Raw genomic sequence first — 14,927 nt, 5'->3', positions numbered from 1 at the left:
CGGTACAGGTTTGGTCAGCCATTTTAAGGACCGCAGCCCGCCGGGCCTGACCCGCCGTGACCCGCTCGAAGATGAGTCCGCTGCGGTACGGGACGGGACGGGACATATCAACCTGTTTGACATTCCTAGAAATATTGCTGTGATTTTTTTTTGCTTTGGCTCTAGGTTTTAAATTTAGACGGTATGTATTTATCTCTGCAGAGCAATTATAAAGACATGAATTTAAAAAAATGCAGTGGATTTAAAAAAAAAAACTATGAACTTTAGAAAAATACAAATCTAAATCGGTGTAAATTTGGGGCCATAAATATAATTGTGGCTATGGAGAACATTTACAACGATAGTTAATCACACATTAAGTATAGGATATAGTCTGATTTAGTCAAATTTATTATAGGGCAAGTTGAGTCCAATTTTGTGTTTTTTTAGAGCAAATTAGGGAAATATCCTAAAAGAAGTGCAATACCATAGAAAGGGAGGAAAATGGTGATATTGGAGGGGAAAAAATTAGGGGAAATAGGGTATGAGGTACAAATATAGGAAACATGGTGGGTAGGGAGTACAAATACTTTTTTTTTTAATAGTATTTGATTTAAACTCGACTGAAAAATCCATGACCAATTTCATTTCCATGAAATTTTAGCCAAATAACTAGAGCATCAATATTATTAAAGCAGAAAAACTTTTTATCTAATTGCAACTAGTTTAGGTTGGACCATAACATTTATTTAACATCCTATTTTTTTCCTACAGTTATTTTAGTTATTATTAAATAGATATATCATATCACACCTATTATTTTAATATTTTCAAAATAAGGTATCTAAAAAGATATTCTTAAGTATTTTTTTCTAAGATTTCATTTTAATAATATCTTTTAATACATTTTTATTTAAAATGTAAATATACCTTTATTTTTAATATTTACATTTAAATAAAAAATTCTTAATAAATATTAAATTTTATTATATACGAATATTAATTCATTTTTGATTTATAGAATAAGAAATAAAAACTCTATAATGTTCCTATATACATAATTCATATTCAAAATTAAATTTGTAGACCAATTAATAAATATAAAGTTACTTAATCTATTTATTAAATATTTTATAACTTTTAAAATTCAAAATAATTACATGTACAAAATAACATATATTCATGAATTTTAAAAGCTACTTCAACTTATTAAAATAAAATATTAAACTAAGATATTTAAACTAATAAATTTAATATTTTAATATGCATATTCAAATTAGAATATTAAAATATAATTAAATATAGTTGAATACATAGAGCATAATATATATATATATATATATATATATATAATTGATAAAATAAATATTAATAGTTAGCTACAATTAATATTTAATGATATAATGAAACATGTTAATATTTATATTTTTTCCGAGTTTATTTTAAGGGTTATTCCAACAAATATGTAAACTATCTATCAAAAATAAAACTAGCTGAACAAAATATAAAATACACTTTAAATTAGGTTTGTAAGTTCAGGTAACCGTTGGGTTACGAGTCTGGTATTTTGAATCTTGGTTATAATTTTTATCACATCCTAGATCTCATTATGGTAAATTTGTAAGTACAAATTGAGTTCAAATATAACATATCATTTTTGGTTCTAAATTGTATTACATACTAAAACCCATAAAATAACCATATATCATTTGGATTGGGGTTATATTGGTTTGTTTCGGATATATCTGAAGTTAAGTCCAAAATTATAAAATAAAATATAAGAAATAAATACTCATTGATATAGAATTAGATATTTAAGGTAATTATTGAAACTTTAAATACTTATTTTTAGATATCATTTCAAACTAAATATACAAGAATCTTTGAATTGCATATATATATGTTTCAAATACTTACATTTGCGATTAATTTGGAAATTCGAAGCTGTTATTTTGATTTTTCGGGTTAGTCAAATTTGTTTTGGGTTTTCCGGCTTTCTGGGCTACCTGTTCAGGTTCGGCTAATAACACTTCGAGTTTGGATATGTTTTACACCACCTACAAGATCCATTCTCGTATTTTTTGCATTTCGGACCGGGTACGATTCAGACTTCGGGTTATCGATTTTATGCCTATGTTTACTTCAAATAAAGAGAAAATGTTATTATATAAAGTTTTAACAAAAAAATTATCCCGCGTTTTGAAAGCGCAGGTCAAAATATAGTTGTATATAACTGAATGGTTGGTTCATCATTATTTGGTTTATGGTTTATAATGTACCTGTCATGTCCCCGATCCTAGATAGGATCGCCCGGACGGACCATGGTGCGAGGAGACTCACCAGTCAGGTCGTAAGACCTTGAGACAAACGTACTATGGTCCAAAATGAAGGTTAAGGGCATCAGGAAGCTGGGACTTAACCAAAATATGAAGATTCAAATAATAATCAAATGAAAAGAAGCGGTTGGGCGAGAGGTCCAAATAGACTTCCGTGAATTACAGTGATCCAGTCTCACGGATATGGGGCCTCGCCGGAAACAAGTAATAAGGAACTGGATGAGTGAACCGGAAGCTGTATGAGGTCCGGATCAAACTCAGCCAGCTAGGTGCAGCTGGAAACTAGTTCACCATGACTTAATCAGCTCACATGAGCTGGAATACTATCTCATCTCAGCTGGGAAGTGTGTTCCGGTCCGAACCAGTGTGGTCGGGTCCGAGCGGTTACGGACCGAGCCGGTGGTCCATGTGTGACGGTTGGATCAGGAGTATTGGGGATCGAACCAGGGAGTGAGAAGGCTCAGGTTTCGTTTGAAAATGAAGGAAAAAGAAGATAACCGCCATGGGCAGTTACTGGGCGGCGGTTATGAGAAAACTGCCCCTTTTGGTATCTTTTGATAACTGCTCGTCCATGCAATTATGGGGGAGGTTATGATCGATTTCTTCTTCATTTTTTTTCCTTGTTTCTGTCGAAAATATCAGATGAGAAAAGACAGAAAACTCAGACAAAAGTTTCAGAGAGAAAAGAGAGACAAACCGACAGTTGGGCGATCCGATCTGTGGTGGTTTCTGGTTGTTTCCGGTGGAGTTTGTCCGCGAGAGCAAGAGGAAGAAGGAGATTGAGAAGGAGAAGGAGACAGCCCCTGGAGATCGTAACCCTAAGGTGAGAGGTGTGACCAAGTACCACCGGACATAGCCATAGCCGGCAGATGAACCATCTGTGCCTATGGATCCGGCTGGTTCGTTTGGTTACACCTAACTCTGATCTTATACACTGTCTTTCATCTATTTCTTGTTGTGGTATTGGATGTTGATGTTTCAGACATGGAAGCACAAATCTTAGGCCTTGGCCGGATCAAAGAACTGATGAAAGTCCATGGCTTTGGCCGGAGTGACCATGATCAGGATCCATATGTTCTGGGTCGAATATTTGGATTCTGATTATGAGAATCTCTTAGTTATGAATTATCATGGGTTTTCATGAATTTTAATCAGTTTTTAGGAATTGATTCGATGATGTTCACTTTGGGCCGGTTTGACTGATTTTGGCCGAGATCTATAGGATCGAGACCGGTTATGCAAATTCTGATTATGGCATTCTCTTACCTGGGAGTTATCATGAATTGTCATGAATTTTAATTAATTTTTGGAGTATTTTTGAAATTGGTCATGTTTTGGCCTGATGAGTAATTTTGATGATAGATGTGATTCCAGCCATGCTGTGTGATAGATTCTTGTTTAATAATCTGATCAGGTGTTTGTGTTTGTGTTATGTTGGTCTCGGGTACAGGCTTGGACCGTGGTAAAGGAAAATCACCGTGAGGACTCCGGCCATGGGAAGATGTGTGGTGAATGGGTCATACCTAGCAGTGGTGTTATCTTAGTAGTCTATTGTGAAACCTGTGAACTTATGATAGTCTAATGAGCAACTTGTTTATGTTGAACGAATAAATGATGTTTGATTTTGTTTATCTATCTATGAAGTATCTATTTGCCTTATTGATTCTGGTTGGATTTAAGTGTGTAACAATGAACCTCAAATTACTCATAAATATTTAGAAAATATTGTATTTGAATCGGAGTTAATGGAATCAAACTGGTTAGGATTGTTTGGTGAGACTGCGGTCTGGTTGGATTGAAGAATCCATGATCGGGTCTTACAAGTTCAATTGGTGACAACTTGTCCTGTGGGAGAGTTGTTAAAAGGTGAGGTCCTGGGTTCGAGACGCATCAACAACCAAATTATGGAATTAGTGAGAACTCATAAGAGAGGGGTTGAGGTTGATGCGCTGCAGCGCTGTGAGCATAGGGCCTACGGGACGGGTGGTCCAGGAGACAGGTTGTCACAGTACCCATAGTAGATAACTATATGTTTTTTTTTGTCAACGAGTAGATAACTATACGTTAGATACATATTGATTAGATTTTAAAATATATTATGATTTAAATGAATTTATGTTTGGTAGTCCAAATCTTAAATATAATTATATAACATATGACCTCTGAAAATAATTCTAATTTAATAAATTAGATATATTATTTTTATAGTTTTAAAATATCTAAATTTTTATTAAAATAGTTTTTAAGGATTTAAAGATATGTGTAGATTGTTGATTTATAAAAAAAAGAAATTAAATGGATATCCTTATTTAAACCGAAACCAAACTAAAATTTACAAATAAGGAAAGACCCAAAACCCAGCCGTAACCGAATGAAACCAAAATTAGATAATGGGTTAGTTTTAATAGTTTGGGTTCAAGTATTGTAGTTGAGACCCTCTCTCTTTTCGGAATCTTAACTAAATTCTACCCTTATTTCACGGTAGACTTTTCTCTACCCTTATTATCAGGTGCTGTTTTGATTCTAGGGCTAATATCATATTTGGATTTGACGATGACGAAGGAGTATGTGATGCTCATGCTGCTGATGATGATAGTTTTTGCACCGTTTCTCCCACCATTACAGTTTTTCGGCAGTTCAGATGGAATTATTTTGACAGGTCCTGATTTCACCCGCAAATTCCACACCGTCGAATCTAATACCGGTAAGAAATTTTTATTTCTTTGAGGTTATTAATCAATTTGTTTTAATCTTTGTAATTGCTTCATCAGCTGACTCTGTGGAAATCAGAGTGTGTGACGCAATTGGAGTGGTTTACATGGCTGAGTCACTCCACCCATGCGAAAATTTGATCTTGGAAAGAGACATGTTGATGATGTCAACAACAACAACTAGATCCTTCTTTGTAACAAAAGGAACTGCACAAGTAGTAAACAAGTACATTTGTCGGCCAGATGTAGCAGTCATGCGTGTCCCTATTCATACTGACCAACTTTACGGATTAATCACCAGGGGTCTTCTCTTCTACACCTCCGTCTTCCTCCTCTTACGTTTCTTTCAGTTAGCAATTCCCGAGTCTGAATAAAATAATGCATGTTAGCACTGGACTACACATTGGATCCTATGCACAACTAGATCAGTTCACGGTGTTTATTATCCTTTTGATAGTTTCGATTTGCATTTTTGTTTTTATATAGCTGAGGTCTAACTAATCCACGATAGTAGGGATCTGTTTGTTTTTCCATCCGGATGAGCCATCTGGACGGAGATGAGAGTTTTGTTCGTTCCGACACTAAAAGTGCAACTCATCTGGATGGATCATCCGGATGACTTTCGAAAATTTAGGCCTAATTTTAAAGTCTATTCAGCTGATCCAATTTGGACCATTTGGATGGAGATGGTTCATTCAATTTGGTATAATGTCTATTATGCCCTTGATGTAATTCACAAATTACAAACATAAACATAATATCATTTTGTCACACACGAAAACTGACAAAACCACAAAAACGCATTTTTCCGCGAAAACCTAAAATCAAAATTTTCACGCCAAAACTCTAAAAATGCATTTCCGCACAAAATTGCAAAAACGTGTTTTCCCGCCAAAATTGCAAAAACGTGTTTTCCCGCAAAAACGTGTTTTCATGCCAAAATCACAAAAACGCTTTTCACGTCAAAACCCCAAAATACATTTTCCGCCAAAACACAAAAACACGTTTCCCACCAAAACCACAAAATGTGTTTTCCCGCCGGATTTTCCCGCCAAAACCAAAAAATGCGTTTTCTCATCAGAATGCATTTCCCGCCAAAACTGCAAAACACATATTCTCGTGAAAACTGCAAAACGTGTTTTCCCGCCAAAACGCTTTTTCCCGCAAAAACCGCAAAAACGTGTTTTCCCGTAAAAAACGCATTTTCCCGCGAAAACTGCAAAAACATATTTTCCCGCCAAAACGCATTTTCCGCGAAATCCGAAAAACACGTTTTCATGCCAAAACTACAAAACGCGTTTTCACGCCAAAAACGCAAAAACGCGTTTTCCCGCCAAAACCGAATAACATGTTTTCCCTCCAAAACCACAAAACGTGTTTTCTCGCCAAAACCGAAAATTGTATTTTCCCGCCAAAACCGAATAACATGTTTTCCCTCCAAAACCACAAAACGTGTTTTCTCGCCAAAACCGAAAATTGTATTTTCCCGCCAAAACCGAAAAACGAGTTTCCCGCCAAAACCAAAAAACGTATTTTCCCGCCAAAATAAAAATATCTCGTTTTCCCGCCAAAACCGCAAAAATGCATTTTCTCGCCAAACAAAAAAATCTCGTTTTCCCACCAAAATCGAAAAATCTCGTTTTCTCGTCAAAATAAAAAAATCTCGTTTTCCTGTCAAAATCAAAAAATCTCGTTTTCCGTCATAACCGAAAAATTTCGTTTTCCGCCAAAACCGAAGTTATAGTCGGTTTATTATTAATACTCTTTTAGTTTGAAACTTTAATGTTTTTTTTTTTCAAATACATGTTTATCAATTTAAATGTTTATTAGAAGTTATTATTGTAGTAAATTTTAACATATGATTAAATCAAGACAAGAGTATTTTGGTAATTTGTTTACTAAACTCATTCGGATGGAAATGAAAATAAAGATACAAACATAAAATTCATTTAGATGATTCATCTATATGAACCACTTGGATGGACAAACAAACAGTCCCAAAAATCTGAATGGATCATCTGAATGGATCATACAAATGGATCATCTGGATGGAGATGACAGATGGTGAAACGAACAGCCCCTAGCATGTCAGATTGATTACCAACAGAGTCTAATTTCTATTCATTATGTTCTCCTCACTTGGGCTATTATATTACAATCATCAATGATCCAATCTCGAGAACATGCTGGATTACAGCTTCTATTTGAACCTGGTACACACGAGATTGTCCTATAGCCTCAAGGATTCCTCTCCGAGCAGATGGAACCAGCATACCAGACCACTGCATGCTTGAACATCATCATTTTGATTATTGGAAGACCCGAGGCATCTTGAATCCAACAATTATTAAGCGACTCCGGTAACATTTTCAGTCAGATGTCCAATCCTTGTTCCTCCAAAGCAGTATGTGGTCCGCAAAGAAGGAAGGGATATGCCACAAATCAAAGACATTTTGCTGCTTCCCAACAAAGGTGCACAAGAACAGAATTGTTGAACTGCTCACCAATAATAAATAGCAAAGGCCAAAGGAAATATAAAAATAACTGTTGCAATTAAGATATCCACAGATTTATACATGGAAATATATAAATAACTGTTGAAAGCTCCCATCAACCAGGAACCCGCTTGCTTGTATGATAGGTGTAATCCCATGAACTTGGTGAATTTTCTCCACTATCTCCTTAGGTTTGCGACATGGATCTTGTTTCAGCCTTTCTTTCACAGCCTCAACAACCTATTCAACTGGAGCTTGATAGTGACCAAGGTGGGAGACACCACCACATGTATGTATGATTCCCGTGAATAGTCTTCTTTATTGTAAAGGTTGGCGCATCAGGAAGCTTGGCATATTGAATCCACAGTAGAGGCACTTTGCAGTAAAGTTGTCTGCATCTCAAAGCGCATGGCAATTGCGGCATCTAGGACAGGGGAAAATTCTGTACCAAAGACCAAGTGGTGCTCAGGAGCTGTAACCAGAGACCGGGCATCGACCAAGAGGTGGAGCTAAGTCTAGCTGTTAGAAAGGCTTATATGTCCAGGGAAGTATGCGATGACGGACTCCCAACTGTAAGTTATCAATGAGTTCCTGAGAAACCATTAAAGCTAGTTTATCATTTCTCTGACAAATCATTATCAGAGGTCAAAAGCGTTGACATAGCTTTCATTTTGAGTTTACTGAGTATCAACCTCGTCTTTTCCTTCCAGATATTGTTCTTCACTGTGGGTCCTTGAGTTTTGAAGAGTATCATTGGACGCATTTTTGCTCACGGGAAACACTTAACTGTAGGTTCGTCTCGTTTAGCGGTTCCAATGCAAAATTGTAGTCATGAATAGGAAACATGTATTGTTCTGTCGAGCTTCCATAAAGTGCTCCTGTGTAAACGAGACATCGAGCTCGTGATTTCCCATATGCAGCCACTTTCTGTACCGGATTCTTATTGAACGAACTCGTAGTGTCTTTAATAGACCTGCAAACAAGAAAACAACGTAACGTATGAACACTAAGGTAAGACCTCGCCAGGAAGCGAGAATACTTAGGATTCAGAACTTGAATTAACAATAAATTCACACAACAGAAGTTTTCTGAAAACAATAACAATAACAATAAACAATAACACGGAAGGGCGACAAGATATTTTTGGTCTTTGATTCCTCAGGCTTGTTATTTTCGTCGCCATTCGCCTTTTTTTGTTTGAAAGTTCTCCAATTTTTTTGTTTTTCTACCTCTTCACTCTTGTAATTGGAACTACATCCAACCTCTCTCTCTCTCATTGATTATATATTTAAAAAAAAAAAACTAATGTTAAAAAGAAAGAGTTGCAATCAATAACCAAATGAAAGAGAGATAATGCATTCGAGTATAATTTGACAAAAAGAAAAAAAAAAAAAAACATTCGAGTATCCAACCGATAGTCAATAAAACTCATGAAAGTAAAAGTTCTAATATGCCATGATAGCGCTGACCAGATAGCAAAAAGCTAGCATCAGGTAAGTGTAGTGCATTAAACTCATCGAACGCATAGCTTGTAGCAGAGGAATTCCGATCCTGGCAACCAGATAGGCTTTCAGATCGAACGAGTCGCTCATATGATAGAAACAAACGAGAACGCTGTAGTTGGTGACAACCCAAAGCCTTTCCAGGTTCATAAGCACATGGTCTTTTATAGATCGCCTTAGATGCAGCTGCAGAGAGCTGCATTGAGAAAAGGCAGAAGCAGAGAATAATGACAGCCATAAAGTAGCTTTTTGTTTGTCCCCATGTACCCCTTAGTGCGGCCACAATGACACAAACACCGCATAGACGAAGAGAATCTGCTCTGTCGCTGTGAAACGCAAGAGGGCGTAGCTGTCATCCACGCTAAAGTCTGAGATGGTGTATAGCAGCACAACCCTCAGGAAGTGGAATAAGGAGATATAAAATGCTACTCGCATACGGAGCACACCATAGGAAACCACCAATAGAAAGTTTGGTATGGAGAACCATTGTCCACAGTGAACACTGAGGCAGACTTGGTATTCCAACGCCACATAAACCCTTGTTTCCAGAGACGCTGTTAAAAATAGACATTGGTTACCAGCTGTAGATATAAACTGAGCATGAACAACACAAAGAAAGAGGAAAACATACTCTAATATACCCCCACGATATAAAATTGAATATAGCTCATTCGGGAACCATCCAGTGAACTGGTTTTTACTCAGATTCAACAGCTCTAGTCTTGCAGAAGATAGCTTTGAATGTATTGTTCCACTAAGATGGTTGTCTGACAGGTCCCTGCAATCAAGACTTTTTTAAGAACTTTCTATTATCGTACAAGAAAAATGATTGAATACTTACAGTTTAACCAGGTTCGTATTCACTAGACTCGAAATTTCACCAATCAGACAATTGGAACTCAAGTTCCTAACAAAAGCAAGAATAATACTGAGTGAATTTTGTGGCTTTTAAATCAGAATCACTAAATACATCAATATCACTCACAGGGAATTCAAGTTTTGCAATAGCATGATCATTCCACTGATATATCCTTTGAGTCCTTTGTCTGCAAGGTCACTATACAGCAAAACAAATTTTAGACGTGAAGTGTTATTGATCAAAAATTATGTTCCCAACTCACATTTCGTAGATTACAAAGCCTTGACCAATTGGGTCAGTAATACATGTCACTCCTTCCCAGCTGGAAGGAGTACATGGATCTGCCTCCCAGCCTAGTCTTTCTGGAATACCTAAGGATCTTTTGAGTGACTCCATAGCCTCAACTGCAAATAATGAAAATTGTTACCATTGACACTGTTCAATGTATCCTTCATTCATGCATAAAAAGTAAGCAAACCTTCTTTTGGTAGTGTGGTAAGAACGCTGTATACAGAGACATTCAAAGTTATATATTAGAAGCTGAATCTTCATCAAACCAATGGAAGTAAAGATTAATAATCTTCATCAAACAAAGGTGAACATTCGAAGTTACATTAATGCAGATTCTCGTAATCCGATTATCATTCTCCTTCTCGATCTAAACGACTTGCTGATTATCATTCTCGATTACTAACCCATTACTAATCTCCTTCTCGATCTAAAAACTATAGCTAGCGGAGAACAGAATCTGCAATTACTCAATGCTTATGGTGATGCGTTACGAGAATCGCTTTCATCTACACAGTTTACTCCTAATCGATTCAATGGATAGTAGTTTCCTCTATACTAATCGTTTTGTTGGGAAAATTATCCAATATCGATGAGATGAAGATGGTATTAGACAACTAGAAAATTTAAGAAGAAGACTCTTAATATTTAGGAAAGGGTTTACTACAAAGATTTTGTTTTTGGAAACTCTCTCTTACAAATATTTTCTCTCTTTGTTTTTCTTGATTCTTGGATGATTACAAATGGTGCTAAGCACCCCTATTTATACTAGTAAGTGGAGACTACAAGTTAGTTCTACACACTTCATCTTCTACACACTTCATCTTCTACACACTTCATCTTCTACACACTTTCTTTTCTACACACTTCTTCATCTATACTTCTCCACTTTTCTCTAGATGTTTCTTCTTCTTGGACTAAGGCTTGATTATGATTTGATTAGTTTTGGGCTTAAGGAGGGAAATCCAACAATATGTAACAGTTATATCAACACAAACTGTAAAAACAAGAAAAATTCAAATGGCGTTAATGGTGTTGAAGATCCTTTTTGGTCACACCAAGGAAGAAAGGTACGTGATAGCATAAATTAATAATTTAGAAATTCGTGCAATTGTTGCCTAACCTTTATGGGATAATGTTTTCAGATATGGTGACTGGTGAAGGATTGTCATTACAGCCGTCCAGTAACGTTGAGATGTGTAACACAAGTTTGGAGACGCCAATAGCATGAAGTTGGCTAATTGTGGTGGTACAAAAGGAGTTAGATCAATCAAGGGGGGTGAGAGGGCAAAAGATACATCATCTGAAAGAAGTAGGGCGTATTAACTTAAGTGTGTTGTAGGGGTCCCATTAAGTAGTATTGTCGTTGTGTTGGTCGGCTAAATCGGGTTTTAGCATTTTTGTTTGCGACTATCTTTGTGTTGGTCGCGTAAATATCTTTACGCGGTTATAGGTTGTTTTAGCTTTTCGTTGATGTCTAAAACATGATAACTGGAAGGTTAACTGTGTTGAAAGAAACATTAGCATGATAGTACGAGATTTTAGCATTGTCTGATAACGATTACAAGTTGGAACAATTTCATAATTTGTTTCGTTGACATGTCTTTTTGTTGACCGGATAATTCATATTTTAGCCGAGTTAAGTTGTCTTGTTAGTTTGATTTTCCATTTCTGTAACAGGTTCTGTAAAGTTTTGACAAATATTTCGAAGTTAAAACTACTTCACAAATCTTTAGAATAGTTTAGAGATATTATTGTCGGCGTCGATTGCATGGGAAACAGGTTGTTTTGGGTTGTCTCTTGCGGTTTTACAAGCTATGTTTTCCTTTTTGGCTTCATCACGCATCCGGATAACATCAGTTTTTTGGTGGCTCCGCCTGTGAAATGAGAATTAGAAAAAGAGAAACCTTCTTCAATACACTTGACAAGATTGTCAACTAGAACATCTTTTTCGTCGTCGGACCAGCCAAGTTCCGGGTTGACATTATTTTGTTCAACACCAGCCAAAATTATGGAAATAACGAAAATATTACAAACAGTTAGATTGAAAATATTCAATTTACTTTAAAGATGGCATAGATGGTACCTTGCTCCTAAAACTCTCTCCCGACTCTAGCGCCGCCTCCTCTTCTTCCTTCAGATCTGAGGTCTTCTCCCCCGGCCGGCGCTCCTCGCTGTGCTGTGAGAGGGCTTCCATTAACTCTCCTATCTAGTTTTAGTTTGTTTCTAGTCTTTTGAGCCTCGATGGTGGTGGTTAGTGCTGAGCGTTCTTCGATGGCTATGGCGTTTGGGATGGTGCTGGTTCGTTCTAGGTGAGCTCGGCTTCTGTGTCATGATGTGCTCTCAGTGATGGTGAAGCTGACTGTAGATCCGAGAGGTATGAGTCTGTTTCGATGGTGTCACCTTGCAGCTGATTGAAGGATCTTTGCCGTTTGCTTCTCACGAGTAATAAGGCTTGAACTTGTTCAGTTGGCTTCTGTTTGTGGTTCATGGTGGGTGTCTCCCACATGTTTCTGTTCTGAAAATTCAGATCTGTTGGTGTTGTCTCTCTTGCTCCGGTCTCCTATGCTCTCTGTTCTTACATGTGCCTCTCTATGGTGTCGGTGGGTTCATGGATGGGCTAGGTTCGGTTCGTTTATTTTTCTCATGGTGTGCTTTGTGCATTCTCAGACCTTGGGTTGTTTGTCCTCAGTGATGGTGCGTGTAGTGTGTTTTAGGGTTGTGGTTTTTCTTCTTGTGGTCTCCGTCGCAGTGCATATTGTGTTTTTTTGCGTTGATGGATCTGGGAATTGGCGTGGGTTTGTCATTTATGGTGCATTATGTAGCATGTGGCACATAACTCAATAACTGTGAGTTAGCTTTGCTCCGGTCTGGAAGTTTTACGGTGGATTGCCGGATCCGAAGGTTGACAGTGTGCTCTTGTTGTGTCTATTGTAGACACAGCAAGCTATACTCTGCAGCGTCAAGTTGTTATGCAAATGGTGAAGATATAAAAACATACAGCAATGTTTGGTCTATCCTCAAGCTGTTTATCTTCATTCACGTTTTAAGAACTATTTTGTTTCGGTTAGGATCTAGTTATTTCTTTGGAATTTAACCATTTACCATAGCCCCTAGTGGTGTGCGTGGATATTGTTTAGTTTCTAATTCATTGTGTTACATTATGGTACACGTTATTGTAGACCGATTATTTGGAATAAAATAATTCTTCAGCGTAAAAAAAAAGATGGTACCTTGCAAGAAATATTCTTCGTTCTCCTCTTCTTGGAATGTGGTGGGAATATACGGCAATTAAGACCCGTAACTAATGTGAATTATCTTATAGAGAACCTTACCGGTTTACCAGCAAAAAGAAACCATATTTCGTGCCTCTTCAAAACCTTCAATTGCCTGGATATAAGGAAACACCCAAAACGGCCCTAGAATGGGGGTTTCTCTTGCTATTGCTAGTAGTTTTCAAAAGTAGAAGCTCTGTTGACAGTGATTTCTTCTTCTTCTTCTAAAGCGTTGATAATTTTGGAGTTACAAGAAGATTTTTGATCTTCAGTAACCCTAATGCCCACTTGTTCTTCTCCAAACGTGAACATCCTCCGGGAAAATTCTGGATGTGGCGTCCCACTAACGTGTGGATCCATTAGGAAACTGAAGAGAATAAAACTGATTTTTAAGAGAGGAGTTATGTCGGATATGTATCAAAAAGAGAACACTTCATCTTCTACACACTTCATCTTCTACACACTTCATCTTCTACACACTTCATCTTCTACACACTTCATCTTCTACACACTTCATCTTCTACACACTTCATCTTCTACACACTTCATCTTCTACACACTTCATCTTCTACACACTTCATCTTCTACACACTTCATCTTCTACACACTTCATCTTCTACACACTTCATCTTCTACACACTTCATCTTCTACACACTTCCTTTTCTACACACTTCTTCATCTATACTTCTCCACTTTTCTCTAGATGTTTCTTCTTCTTGGACTAAGGCTTGATTATGATTTGATTAGTTTTGGGCTTAAGGAGGGAAATCCAACACGTTTATTCTGCAAATCCATGTTCAAGCAACGCTTATGGTGATACGTTACGAGAATCGGTTCCGTCTACACAGTTTATTCCTAATCGATTCGATGGATAGTACTTCCCTCTACGCTAATCGTTTATTCTGCAAATCCATGGTCAAACAACGATAATCGTGATACGTTACCGATCAACTCCGTCTATACACAGTAGTTTCTCCATTGCTAATCGATTCCGAGTTTCCGATTCAAGTTTTGGATAACATACCTGTTCGTCTCAGAAGCTGTAGAGCTAGAGGAAGACATACTCGGCGAAGATAGAGCGATGCTGATCAGTTGAAAGAGTAGCGAGAGAGAGGAGACGTAGAGCAGCTTCGTTTTGGAGAGTTTGTTAAAACGAATAAACAAGAGAGCTCGTAGTATGCGTATATATACAGTGAAGTAAACGAAGAAGAAGAAGGTGACGGTTAGTGACAGTTAGGGGGACCCATTTGATGTGGGGTCCAGTTGACTCAATAAAAGTTCTTTTGAAATTGAGCAATTTGACGGCTTGCTCTCTCTGTTACGAAAGAGTTCTTTTGAAATTGAGCAATTTGACCCACAATTCTTGGGTTCGATTACCTCAGTAACCCCTATAATTTTTACATTTATTTTTTTTCATTTCTAGCAATAACTACTACTCAGGGAAAATATAATTTTTCATTTTTGGTTCAAAAAAAACTATT

General features: G+C 36.9%; 2 protein-coding genes across 2 annotated transcripts; one reads left to right on the top strand and one right to left on the bottom strand.

Annotated features, from left to right (window-relative positions):
- Positions 1–4,804: 4,804 nt before the first annotated feature.
- On the top strand, positions 4,805–5,438 carry LOC106302681. Its single transcript, XM_013739142.1, has 2 exons — positions 4,805–5,019; positions 5,087–5,438. Exons 1-2 carry the CDS (start codon positions 4,869–4,871, stop codon positions 5,398–5,400), a joined length of 465 nt encoding a protein of 154 aa, XP_013594596.1. The 5' UTR covers positions 4,805–4,868; the 3' UTR covers positions 5,401–5,438.
- A 2,833-nt stretch (positions 5,439–8,271) lies between these two features.
- Positions 8,272–14,442, bottom strand: LOC106329168. Its single transcript, XM_013767783.1, has 10 exons — positions 14,391–14,442; positions 10,361–10,386; positions 10,145–10,286; positions 10,009–10,080; positions 9,865–9,930; positions 9,655–9,801; positions 9,470–9,577; positions 8,991–9,349; positions 8,540–8,609; positions 8,272–8,494 (listed from the first exon to the last, which is right to left on the bottom strand). The coding sequence occupies exons 1-10, from the start codon at positions 14,423–14,425 to the stop codon at positions 8,272–8,274; spliced, it is 1,248 nt and encodes a 415-aa protein (XP_013623237.1). The 5' UTR covers positions 14,426–14,442.
- Positions 14,443–14,927: the final 485 nt, after the last annotated feature.

The sequence above is a fragment of the Brassica oleracea genome, chromosome C1, assembly GCF_000695525.1.
Source record: "Brassica oleracea var. oleracea cultivar TO1000 chromosome C1, BOL, whole genome shotgun sequence".
Classification (NCBI taxonomy): domain Eukaryota; kingdom Viridiplantae; phylum Streptophyta; class Magnoliopsida; order Brassicales; family Brassicaceae; genus Brassica; species Brassica oleracea.
The sequence above is the reverse complement of the archived record's forward strand: the minus strand, read 5'-3'. Positions and strand labels throughout refer to the sequence as shown.